Raw genomic sequence first — 14,565 nt, 5'->3', positions numbered from 1 at the left:
GAACCTTTTTTTGGTATAGCGGTATACAAAAATTAATTATTATTATTATTGCATATTATGGTCTTTAATGATTTCTTTTTAAAATACCAATTATTTACTACATGCTGTCTGGAAAAAATGGGACCCCTTACAGTATTTCAAAATTCTTTGCAATTGTTTAAACATTTAGTATGATCTTTAAAAATACATTAGTATAATTTTTTTCCTTAGTAAAATTCACTATTTGGGTTCAAAGCATCCTCCTTCAACCTTTACACATTCATGACGTCTTCACCACCATTGAGCTATTGATTTAGTGACTTTTCAGGTTTAATTAATTAATTAATTATGAGTTCAACTATTTTGCAAGCTTGATGCATTGGAGCTCTGTCCTGCTGAAAAATAAAATACTCAGAAATGTCTTGAATTTCAAGCAGAAATTTCTGCTGCAGGACATTTTTCGGTTATTTGGAAAAATGTTGGATATCCTGTTTTTTTTCCAGACACAGTGCATATAGAGAAAGATACCAAAAAACATACGTTTGACTTAAACAACAAATCATTAGAGAATAAAAATCAATCCTTTAATTAAAGCGATTTAAAAAACATACAGCAGTATAAATGATAAAATTACAATTAGGAGGAAACAATTTACCATGTGTCAAAAAGTTTTTAAAACAGCAACTGGACACTTTACAAAAAGACGCAAGTGATAAAAGCTTAAACTACCAATATAAAAGGTAAATTAACACACATCTTATAAAAACATATACAGAGATCTAAAAGACACTCAAGCTCTTTTGAAGAACAATAATTAAGCTTCTGATCCTGCTAGTTAAAATATGTATTCTGAACAATGACCAAACGTCCAAGGTACAAATGTACAGATCCAAGGTGTATACATGGCTAGAATCATAATTTACAGTTTCCCATTATGAAGGTAATAGAGTCCCATTTAACCATGAGTGGTATCATCCTCAACAAAGTCTTTGGCCTGCTCCGCTGTGATTACATCAATGTGACTGACCTGCACAGAGAGAGAAACATTATCAAATTATAAAACAACTTTCCCAAAACAAAGATGTGTCATAAGAACATAAGAATAGCCTTACTGTGTCTGTCTTCATGGAGGCCAATCCAAGTCACAAGTACCTGGCAAAAGCCCAAATAGTAGCAACATTCCATGCTACTATGTCTGTCTCAAAAGTGGACAATGGACTTTTCCTCCAGGAAATTGTCCAAGCCTTTCTTAAAACCAGCAACATTCTCCGCTCTTACAACATGTTCCAGAGCTTAACTATTCTCTGAGTGAAAAAATATTTCCTCCTATTGGTTTTAAAAGTATTTCCCTGTAACTTCATCGAGTGTCCCCTACTCTTTGCAAATAATGATGCAGTAAAAAAATCGATCCACTTGAACCCATTCTACACCACTTAGGCTTTTGTAGACTTCAATCATATCTCAATGTCAATGCACAATTTTACACACAGCCAAACGTACAGGCAACATCTTACTTACGTTGGATTCATACTTACGAACAGGGGTCCTGTTCTATCTTTTGTGTCCCAATGTGCTCCTCTCCCTCCCTCCTGGGTTCCAACGCAACCCTCTCTTTCCCTTCTTTATGTGCCCCAAGAACGTGCCTCCCTCCGGTAGGTGTTTACATTCTTCTGGCTGTCTCCCTCCTCCTTCCAGCCCACAGTCATTTCTCTGCACAAAGCTGCGGGCAGTGGCTCCTATGCATGTCCTGTGGCTGAGCAGGAAGCAGGACGTGGGACTTGGGAGGAAGCACAAATTTTGGTCAAAGGATGGAAGGAAGGAGTGAGGGGGCATGAACTAGGGACACAGAATGGAGGGAGGAAGGGGAGCATGAGCCATAGGATGGAAAAATGGAGGCAATGAAATGCTGAGATGGGGAAGAGAATAGAAAGGGAGAATTGGGTGTCTGAGTGAGAGGGAATGCGCATGAGTTGAGCCTCTTTCATTTGAAAGGAAACTCTGGAATGAGAAGGCAAAGGATGAAGTTAAGAGGTGATAGGCTCTGGAGTAATCTAAGGAAATACTTTTTTACAGAAAAGGTGGTAGATGCGTGGAACAGTCTCCTGGTAGAGGTGGTGGAGACAGAGACTGTGTCTGAATTCAAGAAGGCCTGGGATAGTCACATGGGATCTCTTAGAGAGGAAGAGATAATGGTTACTGCAGATGGGCAGACTGGATGGGCCATTTGGCTTTTATCTGCCATCATGTTTCTATATACCTTAACTTCACTGTTCCTTGGCACTTCTAGTTTGAACCAGAGGCAAAGGAGGGTGAAAATTACTTGCACAATTTTTTTGACTCTTGGCTCACTGCTGCAGAGCTACCAAGTTACCCAGCTCCAGGAGGGAGACATTTTTTAAAATCCAGTTGTTAAACTTACATCCCATTCAGTGTGTTATTTGTAGTCTTATCACATGAAATCAGCACTTCATGTCCCATAATGTATCAGGAAAGGGTTGCAGAGTTCCAGGGTTAGGCTCAGAATCTCGTACCTGGAAATGGGTAACTTGGTTGTTCTCCAGTTCTAACCATTAAGCCTTTCCATTTGAGGCATGTACTTGCAGGGTCCTCCTGTTCACCCACAAAGTATTACTGTCACCATTCCCACAGATAGGTTCTGCATTTTCCCTGCTGTTTCTGGAGAAATGAAATGTTGAGGGGGATAAGAAAAGAAGTAAATCAGGGAGAGGGGGAAGAAGAAATCCTGGTAGGGTTAGAGGGGCCCAAATGTTTGCCTTGAGCCCAATGTAATGTTGATCTGGCCCTACCCATGCTGAACAATTCTCTCTTTCTTCATTTCCCCTTGTGCACAATCTTCCACCCTCCCCTTCCTCCATATCCACGTCCAATGATTTTCTCTTTCTCTTTCCTCCCCCTCGACCCTATGTCCCAACAGCTCTCCTCTCTTTCACCCTCCCACCCGGGCAGCATTTTTAATCCCTCTTATGGCCAACAATTCTTCCTCTCTCTCCCTTAACAGGCCTCACTCTACAAAGGTCTTAGGTAGTGGCTTCTATATGCTACCGACAGCTGACTCAGAAGCCTTCCCAAAGCTTCAAGGGTCAGCCTCAGGCAGCACGTAGGAACTGCTGCCCACAGCCTTTTGAAAAGAGAGGCCTGTTAAGGGCAGAGAGCAAATGCAGCTATGCTGAATTATCGAAGGGAGGAGGAGGAGGCGGTCCCTAAGAGGCAGATACACTCCCACAGGAGCATCTCAGGACCTGCTTCCATCCCTGCAGGATTCCTGCGGTCCTAGAGAGTATCCCTGTGGACTGACCTGGAGGGGAACCTTTTGGGATTCCCGCCAACCTCGTTCCCATGTAGCTCTCTTATGGTGACTACATCACTGTATCTAATCACCAAAACAGCTGATAGCCAACATCCCATGAAGACTTGAAATCACACTATGATCACCACTAAGCATCTTGCAAAAATTCCCCGAGCTGCTAAGAAACTGAAAGGCAAGACTAAGTACCAAAAATGGCAGAAACAGCCTGGTTATGAGACAATGTGTCATCCTCATGGTGCCAAGGAGCAGAGTCCCAGTGCAGAGGATTAGAGCACAAGCATCAATGGTTAGATGAAGAAGGTGCAAGGACTAAGAAAAATCCAAAAGAAAACCTAAGCTGAACTTCAAAGCCTAAGCAAAACTTCAAAGCACTGCAGGAGGAAGAAAAACTCACAGTCAACTGACAGAGTGGAATACAAGCACAATGGGGTCCTAGATAGCGGAATAATTTTCTAGTAGGTTCTGAGCTGTGACAGTGCTGTTCTAGTCTCAGTGTTCTACAGAATAGTGCCATCACATGTGTGGCTGATTCATCCTGCTTGTCCATGGAGCACCGTTTTTACTACTTTTAAAAACTGATTATTTATATTGGGAGCTAACAGTTACCTTGTTTCTGAACTTTACACCATAAAACTTATCAGCTGATTCAAGCAGTTCAGGCCTAAAAGTAGTTGTAATAAACTGGGCATGTGATGCTAGTTCCATAATCATATCTGAAAAAAAAAAAAAAAAAGAATGATTTAATAGAAAGTTTTTCCCAAACACATAATTTACAGTATCTCCTCATTATGTAGAGCTACAAGTAAGCAGAACAGGGACAAAATGGAAAAACCTAAATATTTTAGTGGAATACTATACAGGGATACTCAAGAGCAGTGCTTAACAACCCAGACTTCCAGGATATCCACAATGCAAATGTAGGGGATAGATTTACAGGCACTGTCTCCTTGGTATGCAAATCTATTTCATGCATATTCATTGTGGACAGCCTGAAAGTGCCTCAAAAACTGGGATGAGAACCAATGCCCTCGAGCACTAATTCCCCAACCTGTTCTGGGGTCAGCTAGTTAGGTTATCTCCCTGATGATTGGATGGGAGCCCTCTAGGACAAGTTAGAGAACTACTGCACTAGAAGTTAAGTATAAATGGATGTTGTTTTTCCAGCATCATATACCATTAACTCTGTTGATATTTACACAAATGCTTTTAGCATTAACAGGTCATTATTTTTGACAAAATAAAGGACTGAGGGCCAGATTCTCAAAAATTGGCGTTAAATACCAACAAGGTGCTGTCGCAAGCATTCTTGTAGTTATTTCAAAAACATGAGTCATTCTCAAAAAAAAAATCGCTCATGCAAATGAGGTCTGTGGACAGTAGCAAACATTCACTAAATTTGCATGTGCCCATCGCTGGTGATAGCGATGATCACATGCGCAGAAGGCAAAAAAAAACAACCCAACCAAAAAAAAAAAAATCAAGCCGTAAGTTTTAACCCCCTCCACCCCCCAGGCAGTAGTGGAAGAGACACAACCCCCAACCCTCCTCGGCAGTGGGAGAGATGTCCACATTCTCCCGCCGCCACGTTACATCCCCATGCCTCCGAGGACCCCCACCCTCTCCTCTTACCTTTCTTTAGATGGCTGGCTGGAGGGATAATGTGATCTTTTTTTTTTTTTGTGTTATGGATTAATTTAACTGCTGTGTTTTGGATAATTTGTAACCTTATTTCTTTTTGAGTTATTCCTTGATATAGGAAGTTACAGTAATCAATTTGCGAGATAATAGGGAGAATAATAGAATATTAAGAGATGATGGTTCTAGTAAACTGGATTCTGATCTTATCATTCTTAATTTGTAAAAGCATTTTCTTACCACTGAACTTATCTGTTGATGGAAAGTTAATTCGTCATCGATAATGTGAAGCGGAGTGGATTTAAGAATGATGGGGGGGAGACAAGGTTTTTGTTATTATTATTTCCCGAGAAGATCATTCCATTAGATTTGGAGGGTTTAAGAATAACATGTTTGTGGTGAGCCATTGGATAATTTGTTCTAGCTTATTATTCATGTTCTGATTGGGTGTATTAGTTGAATATCGTCAGCGTAACTATATACTGTGAAACTGATCGATTGCACAATTGTGAGTAGCAGAGAGGTGAAAATATTAAAGAGAAGGGGAGACAGAATAGATCCTTGTGGTAATGCCATGTTCCAGTTTGAAAAGTTCAGATGAGGTTTGATTAGTATGTAATTTGGAGGACCGATCAGAGAAGGATGTAAACCATTTCAGAGCAGTGTCGGTTAATCCTATGGATGTTAGTCTGTTAAGTAGAAGTTGGGGTCTACGGTGTCAAAGGCGAGGTCTAGCGAGATTAGTGGGGTGGTTTTCCTTTGGTTGAGGAAGTTAAGAATGGATGTAGTAAGGCCTATTAATGTACGTTCGGTGGAGAAATGTTTTCTGAACCCTGTTTGGTTCGGGTGGAGGACATCTGTTTTTTCAATGATGTCATTAAATTGATTAAATAATATTTTTTCGGTGAGTTTTGTAAAAAATGGGAGGTTAGATATTGGGTGGTAATTGAAGCATTTGGTTGTGGCGATTTTGTAATCTTTAATTTTAGGGTATATAATTGTGGACTTCCAGCTGTCTGGGAGTATTCCAGTCTCTAAGCTATTTTTAATCATACTGCAACTTTATTGTCCAAAGATGTTGAAGTGACGTTTTAGGATAAATGGGGAAATATTTTCAAGAGTACTTTGATATTCATATTCTGTATCTGCTGTTTTATTTCATATAGTGTTGGAATCGTAAGATTTGAGAATTTGCTTAATGGCACATTCATAATTTCTGTACAGTCTGAATTGGTTATCTGTTAAACATATGGAATTTAAACTGCTTTGTTTGATGTTCAAAGCTTGGAATCTAGGTCAACTGGTGTACTTGAACCTGGTCTTAAAGCAATTAAACTTTCATCAACGAGAAACAGGACTTTCCCTTATGCCTTTGGAATCTATTGCTTGACAATTTCCACAGTGATCTTTCTTATTCAGTTTTTGGAAGATGATTAAATCCATCTTATTCCAACAGTATTTTGGATTGAACTGTTATAACCATTAGGCCATTTTACGAACCTTATTTGATTATTGGCATAATTTACAGACCCCCAAGACAACAGGATGACCTGGATATGGAAATAATCGAAGATATAGAAAATATCACCTTGCGTGGGGACACAGTATTGCTAGGTGACTTCAACATGCCTGATGTGGATTGGGTTACACTTACCTCTGCTTCCGGCAGCAGCAGGAGGCTATTAAACTCTATGAAAGGAGCAAGCCTCAGGCAACTGGTGTTGGAACCGACAAGGGATCAGGCAATACTGGACCTGATACTAACCAATGGAAAAAGTGTCACAGAGGTCTCGGTGGGCGACACATTGGCCTCCAGTGACCACAACATGGTATAGTTCAATCTCAGGAAAGGTTTCACTAAATCTACTACACTAACCAAAGTCCTCAAATTCAAGGACACAAATTTCAAAGAAATGGGAGACTTCGTTCACCAGGCGCTACAAAGTCAAGAAGAAACCGATAACGTGGAAGACATGTGGTCGACTTTGAAAGCAACCATACAAGAAGCAACAAACCGCTATGTAAAATCAGTAAGTAAACGGCGAAGGAACAAGAAGCCACAGTGGTTTACTGCGGAGATCTCAGACCTGATCAAGGAGAAGAAAAAAGCATTCATCTCTTACAAACAATCAGGGAAGCAGGACTCTAGAGCAGACTACCTGGCCAAATCAAAAGCCGTCAAAACAGCAGTCAGGGAGGCTAAATTCCTCATGGAGGAGTCTCTAGCAAAGAACATCCAGAAGGGAGATAAATCCTTCTTCAGGTATATCAGTGATAGAAGAAAAAACTCAGGCGGGATTGTACGTCTTAGGAAACCAGACGGAGACTATGTGGAAAAGGATTCGGAAAAAGCCCAACTATTAAATGAATACTTCTGCTCAGTCTTCACCCGAGAAGCGCCAGGGCTCGGCCCTCAGCTACAGACAAGGGTTGGCTCAGTTGACCCGTTTAGTAACTTTGAGTTTACGCCCAGCAGTGTCTACGGTGAGCTGTCAAAGCTCAAGGTTAACAAAGCAATGGGGCCGGACAACCTGCACCCCAGGGTGCTTAGGGAGCTGAGTGATGTCTTGGCGGAGCCACTGTCCGCGCTCTTCAACCTCTCCCTTAGTACAGGCAGCATCCCGTTGGACTGGAGGACGGCTAACGTCATTCCACTCCACAAGAAAGGCTCAAAGATGGAGACAGCAAACTACAGACCAGTGAGTCTAACATCGATAGTGAGCAAACTAATGGAAACTCTAATCAAACACCAATTAGATAAGATCCTGGATGAGGAGAATCTACGGGATACCCAACAACATGGATTTACTAAGGGGAGATCCTGCCAATCCAACCTGATCAGCTTCTTTGACTGGGTAACGGGGAAGCTGGATATTGGGGAGTCCCTGGACATCGTGTACCTGGACTTTAGCAAAGCATTCGATAGCGTACCACACCGCAGGTTACTGAGCAAGATGAGTTCTATAGGATTAGGTAACACATTGACGAAATGGGTTGGGAGCTGGCTTGGAGGTAGGCTCCAAAGGGTGGTGGTGAACGGCACCCCCTCCGAAATGACGGAGGTGATTAGTGGAGTACCACAGGGCTCAGTCTTGGGCCCAATCCTATTCAACATCTTTATAAGAGACTTGGCAGAAGGGCTTCGAGGTAAAATAACATTATTCGCCGATGACGCCAAACTGAGTAATATAGTGGGCAAATGCACAACAGATGAAGATTCAGTGCCCGACAACATGATGCACGACCTACTCCTACTGGAGCGATGGTCTAGGACAGGGGTGCCCAACGCGTCGATCGCGATCGACCAGTAGCTCAGGAAGGCAACGCGAGTCGATCGCGGAGCCTATCCCGGGCTCTGTGATAGACTCGTGTTGCCGTCCTGATCTACGGGCCGATCAGCCTTCCTCTCCAGTTTTCTTTCTCCCTAGGGCCTTTTAGCTGGGCGATCCGCCCAGCTGTCATCTGCCGCTGCTGAACAAAAAACCGGGTCCTGCCTTCGCGGAAACAGAAAGTAGGCAGGACCCGGCAGGAAGAAGAACAAATGCTTGTCTCCCGCATTAGCCCGTAGCGAACGCTTGCTTCAGGGCTCTCAACATGTGCGTGCCGGCTTCTCTTCTCTTCCCTCCGAAACCGGAAGTTATGTCGGGGGGGGGGAGGGGAGAAGGGAAGCCGGCGCGCACATGTTGAGAGCCCTGAAGCAAGCGTTCGCTACGGGCTAATGCGGGAGACAAGCATTTGTTCTTCTTCCTGCCGGGTCCTGCCTACTTTCTGTTTCCGCGAAGGCAGGACCCGGCAGCATTTCCCCTAATAGGTCGATCGCGATCTTGGGCTGATCAGCCTTCCTCTTCCCGATGGCAGAATTGACGTCAGGGAGAGGAATGCTGGTTGGCCGAAGCAGGGAGAGCTTGGGGCCTGTTATTGGTGGCGTTTGGGTCCTGGTCCCCGATGGCAATGGCAGTGGCAGTGGCTTGGGGGAGGGCAGGGAGAAAGAAAGAAAAAGGGCAGGCAGGGAGACAGAAGGAAAGAAGAGAAACAGAAAAAAATGAAAGGGAGGCAGAGAGAAAGAAAGGGCAGGGAAGAGGAAGGAAAAGTTGGGGGAAGAAATGAGGTCTGGAGGAGAAGAAGCATACAGGCTAAAAGAAGGGAAGAAAGATTGTATGCACAGTCAGAAGAAGAAAGTGCAACCAGAGACTCATGAAATCACCAGACAAGGTAGGGAAAATGATTTTATTTTAAATTTTGTGATCAAAATGTGTCTGAATTTATATCTGCTGTCTATATTTTACACTAAGGTCCCCTTTTACTAAACCGCAATAGAGGTTTTTAGCGCAGGGAGCCTAGGAGTGTCGAGAGCAGCGCTGGGCATTCAGCGCAGCTCCCTGCACTAAAAACTGCTAACGTGGTTTAGTAAAAAGGGAGGGAGTATATTTGTCTATTTTTGTATGGTTGTTACTGAAGTGATAGTGCATAGAGTCATCTGCTTTGACCTCTTTGAAAACCCTGGAATAGGAATGATGATTAACATTTTCTATGCGTACAGTGTGCGTTGTGTTTTTTTAAAATTTTATTGTTGGTAGATCATTGTGACTTGGTCATTTAAAAAGTAGCTCGCAAGCCCAAAAAGTGTGGGCACCCCTGGTCTAGGACATGGCAACTCAACTTCAATGCCAAAAAATGCAAAGTTATGCACCTGGGCAGCCAGAATCCATGCAAGTCTTATACCCTTAATGGCGAGATCCTAGCAAAAACGGTAGCAGAACGAGACTTGGGGGTAATCGTCAGTGAGGACATGAAGTCTGCCAATCAAGTGGAGCAGGCTTCGTCCAAGGCAAGACAAATCATGGGCTGCATACGAAGGGGTTTCGTCAGTCGTAAGGCGGAAGTCATTATGCCATTGTATAGATCCATGGTGAGGCCCCACCTGGAATACTGTGTGCAATTCTGGAGGCCGCATTATCGCAAGGATGTGCTGAGACTGGAGTCGGTGCAAAGAATGGCCACCCGGATGGTCTCGGGACTCAAGGATCTACCATACGAAAAACGGCTTGACAAATTACAGCTATACTCGCTCGAGGAGCGCAGAGAGAGGGGGGACATGATCGAGACGTTCAAGTATCTTACGGGCCGCATCGAGGCGGAGGAAGATATCTTCTTTTTCAAGGGTCCCACGACAACAAGAGGGCATCCGTTGAAAATCAGGGGCGGGAAACTACGAGGTGACACCAGGAAATTCTTTTTCACTGAAAGAGTGGTTGATCGCTGGAATAGTCTTCCACTACAGGTGATTGAGGCCAGCAGCGTGCCTGATTTTAAGGCCAAATGGGATCGGCACATGGGATCTATTCACAGGGCAAAGGTAAGGGAAGGGACATTAAGGTGGGCAGACTAGATGGGCCGTGGGCCCTTATCTGCCGTCTATTTCTATGTTTCTATGTAGTGTTTGCTTTAATATACTGCAAGTTATTTCATACATATATATCACTTTTGCAGATTAATTCTGTCATTTTGCTCAGAGCATGTTTACTCCTGGTGGAATTCTGTGAAAAAAAACTTGAAAATTCTGTGCAAAATTTTTGAAAATTCTACGCATAATATTTCAAAATTCTGCAGTTTATTTATAGTGTTTTGTGTAGAATTCCCCCATCCTAACAACAGAAATTCCTTCCTGCCTTTTCCTTTCTCAGGTTCCAGCCTCTTCTGTTCCCTCTCACTCCAACTGCAGCCTTTGGCCTCCTCTGTCTCCCTCTAAATCCCACCTCTCTTCACTCGCACCCTGAATCTCCTCCCTGGTGTAGCATATCTCTCCCTCTCTTCAATAGCAAGGAAGGAGAAATTAGGTTCTTACCTGCTAATTTACTTTCTTTTAGCTTCTCCAGACCAGTAGAGGTTAACTTTACGATTGGGTATATATCTAATCATGACCAGCAGGTGGAGACTGAAAACAAAACTTTGGGACAGTATATCCTAGCCCCTCCTCTCTATTTCCCTCAGTCTGCCGAATAGCCAAGCAGAACCAAGAACTGGAAAACAACAGAGAGAAAAAACAATACTCCGAAAGGAGTAACAAATAACATACCCAAAAATGCTGTTGGAAAATGCAGAGGAGAAATTCCCGAAGGAAGAAGGTCCCCACAGCTCGCCAGCTAAGCCAGCCGAGCCACAGCCGCTGTTCTTCAATTCTCCCCGGCCCTAGAAAAATACTAGAACCCGCAGCAAAAACCAAAAACTGCCCGCGCAACAGCCCCAACAACAACAACAACAGACAGGGTGGGGACCTCTACTGGTCTGGAGAAGCTAAAAGAAAGTAAATTAGCAGGTAAGAACCTAATTTCTCCTTCTTTAGCACTCTCCAGACCAGTAGAGGTTAACTTTACGATTGGGACGTACCAAAGCAGTCCCTCTCACGGGCGGGACCCCCGAAGGGCCGATACCAGAACACGCTCACCGAACACCGCGTCCCGACGCGCCTGAACATCTACCCGATAATGCCGAACAAAGGAATGCAAGGAAGACCAAACCGCAGCCTTACAAATATCCACCGGAGGCACGAGCGACGACTCAGCCCAAGAAGCCGCCTGACCCCTAGTGGAATGAGCCTTGAGAAACTCCGGAACCGGCTTCTGACTCAGAAGATAAGCGGAAGCAATCATCTCCTTGATCCAGCGCGCAATAGTAGCCTTAGAAGCGCCAGCCCCCCGACGAGGACCCGCCAGAAGCACAAAGAGATGATCGGAGCTCCGAAAATCCCGGGTCCGCTGCACATAAGCATGGAGGACCCGACCGACATCCAACTTGCGCAGCTGTCGTTGCTCAGAAGAACCCTCCCGACTACCCAAGACCGGGAGGACCACCGATTGATTGACATGAAAAGGAGAAACTACCTTCGGCAGAAAGAAAGGAACAGGCCGCAAAACAACCCGCTCCTTCGAAAACTCCAGGAAGGGAGCCCTACAAGAGAAAGCCTGTAGCTCCGACACCCGTCTAGCGGAAGTAATGGCCACCAAAAAGACCGACTTCAGCGTAAGGTCCTTCAATGAACAGCCATCCAACGGCTCGAAAGGAGGGCGCACTAGAACAGAGAGAACCAGATTGAGATCCCAAGAGGGAATCGAGGGCCTTATGGGAGGCCTGATCAACTTGGCCGCCCTAAGAAAGCGAATCACATCAGGAATGGCTGACAAACGCTGACCTGTCACCAGCCCCCGAAAAGCCGACAGGGCCGCCAGATGAACCCGAAGAGAAGACCAGGCCAGGCCCCTATCCAGGCCATCCTGCAAAAACTCTAGAATGTTAGGCAGAGAAGCGCGAAAGGAGACCACTCCCCGCGCTCGGCACCATTCCTCAAAAAGACGCCAAACCCGTACATAAGCCCGAGAGGTAGAAAGCTCCGGGACCCCAAAAGTGTAGAGATCACCTTGTCGGAATATCCCTTCTTACTCAGGCGGCCCCTTTCAAGAGCCAAGCCGTAAGACAAAAGGGAGACGGGTCGAACATGGGAATGGGACCCTGCGTCAGAAGATCGCATCCGAGAGGCAGAGGAAGAGGATCCGCCACCAGATGCCTCACCAGATCCGCATACCACGGACGACGAGGCCAATCCGGAGCCACCAAGACCACCAGCCCCGGATGGCGAACAATGCGAAGCAGTACTCTGCCCACTAATGGCCAAGGAGGGAACACATACAACAGCCCCTCCGTTGGCCACGGTTGGACCAGAGCATCCAGACCCTCGGCCAGACCGTCCCTGCGACGACTGTAGAAGCGGGGTACTTTGGCGTTGCCACTTGTAGCCATCAGATCCATCAGGGGCTGCCCCCAAGCACGCACTAGCAACTGAAACGCCTCGGCGCCGAGACACCACTCTCCCGGATCCAAGAAGTGACGACTGAGGAAGTCCGCCTGAACGTTTTCTACCCCGGCAATGTGAGAGGCCGAGAGGTCCAAAAGATGCGACTCCGCCCAAACCATGAGCCGAGCCGCCTCCTGCGCCACCAGAGTGCTCTTGGTGCCCCCCTGACGATTGACATAAGCCACCGCCGTGGCATTGTCCGACAGGACTCTGACCGACTTGCCCAACAAAAGGGAGTGGAAAGCCAACAGCGCCAGCCGGACCGCCCTGGTCTCCAACACGTTGATCGACCAGGAGGCCTCCTCCGTGGACCAGGTTCCCTGAGCTGAGTGACCCAGGCACTGGGCCCCCCAACCCAGGAGACTCGCATCCGTAAGGAGCACCGTCCACTGCGGAAGATCCAGACCCACCCCCTGAACTAGGTGAGGGGTCCGGAGCCACCAACGCAGACTGCAGCGCGCCAAGCCTCGCAGGGGAACCGGAACATCCATCCCGTGCCTCTGGGGAGACCACCTCCGGAGCAGAGCATACTGGAGAGGACGCATGTGGGCCCGCGCCCACCTCACCACGTCCAGGGACGCCGCCATCGACCCCAGGACCTGGAGGAAATCTCGCGCCCGAGGACACCGGGACGCCAAAAGCAGGCGAATCTGAGACTGCAATTTGCTCACCCGGGCCTCTGGGAGGAAGACCTTCCCCAAGGAGGTGTCGAACAGCACCCCGAGGTACTCCAGACGCTGAGCCGGAACCAACCGACTCTTGGAAAGGTTGACCACCCAGCCCAGCGACCGGAGAAACTCCACCACCCGAGCCGTCACCCGGGAGCTTTCCTGCAACGACTTGGCCCGAATTAACCAGTCGTCCAGGTAGGGGTGTACCAGGATGCCCTCCGACCGCAAGGCTGCCGCGACGACCACCATCACCTTGGTGAACGTCCGGGGAGCCGTGGCCAGCCCAAAGGGAAGCGCACAGAACTGATAGTGCCGACCCAAGATCGCAAAGCGCAGGAAACGCTGATGAGAGGCCCGAATAGGAACATGCAAGTAGGCCTCCGTCAGATCGAGAGAAGTGAGAAACTCCCCTGGCTGAACCGCCAGAATGACCGACCGCAGCGTTTCCATACGGAAAGAGGGAACCTTGAGAGCCCTGTTGACCCCTTTCAAATCGAGGATGGGCCGAAAAGTCCCCTCCTTCTTGGGCACCACAAAGTAAATGGAGTACCTGCCCGTGCCCCACTCTGGAAAGGGCACCGGAACAACTGCCCTGAGATCTAGCAAGCGCTGAAGGGTCTGGCGAAACGCCAGCGTCTTCCCAGGAGTCTGACATGGAGAAGCGAGGAAAAAATCCGGCAGAGAGCGGGCGAACTCCAGGGCATAACCGTCCCGCACCACCTCCAGGACCCACTGATCGGACGTGATCTCGGCCCATTTGGGAAAAAAGTCGCGCAGCCGGGCCCCCACCGGAACCAAGGGGGGCGCCGGCAAGGCGTCATTGTGCAGGACGGGAAGCGGGGGAACCGGCGGAGGGATTCCCTGCCCCCCGACGGGCCCCCCGAAAGGGCTGCATGCGCTGGAAGAACCGACCCCGGGAAAACCCCGGAGACTGGAAAGAAGCAGCCCCACGCCCAGGGCGATACTTGCGAAATTCCCGCAAACGCCCCCGGGCCGCACCACCCCGAGACGCCGGGCGGGCACGGTCCTCCGGCAAACGGGGAACTTTCGAGTCCGACAGAGTCTGAATCAACTTATCCAAGTCCTCTCCAAATAAAAACGAC

General features: G+C 46.9%; 1 protein-coding gene across 1 annotated transcript in view; it reads right to left on the bottom strand.

Moving 5' to 3' along the window:
• Nucleotides 1-538: 538 nt before the first annotated feature.
• The window catches only part of SMC3 (structural maintenance of chromosomes 3), a 153,045-nt gene continuing 139,018 nt past the window's right edge, over nt 539-14,565 (bottom strand). Inside the window, exons 28-29 of the mRNA XM_033942414.1 lie at nt 3,914-4,020; nt 539-1,006 (exon numbers count right to left, since the gene is read on the bottom strand). Coding sequence (XP_033798305.1) covers nt 935-1,006; nt 3,914-4,020 — 179 coding nt within the window. The 3' untranslated portion in view covers nt 539-934. The remainder of the gene's footprint in view (nt 1,007-3,913; nt 4,021-14,565) is intronic.

Source organism: Geotrypetes seraphini, chromosome 4, assembly GCF_902459505.1.
Source record: "Geotrypetes seraphini chromosome 4, aGeoSer1.1, whole genome shotgun sequence".
Classification (NCBI taxonomy): Eukaryota; Metazoa; Chordata; class Amphibia; order Gymnophiona; family Dermophiidae; genus Geotrypetes; species Geotrypetes seraphini.
The sequence above is the reverse complement of the archived record's forward strand: the minus strand, read 5'-3'. Positions and strand labels throughout refer to the sequence as shown.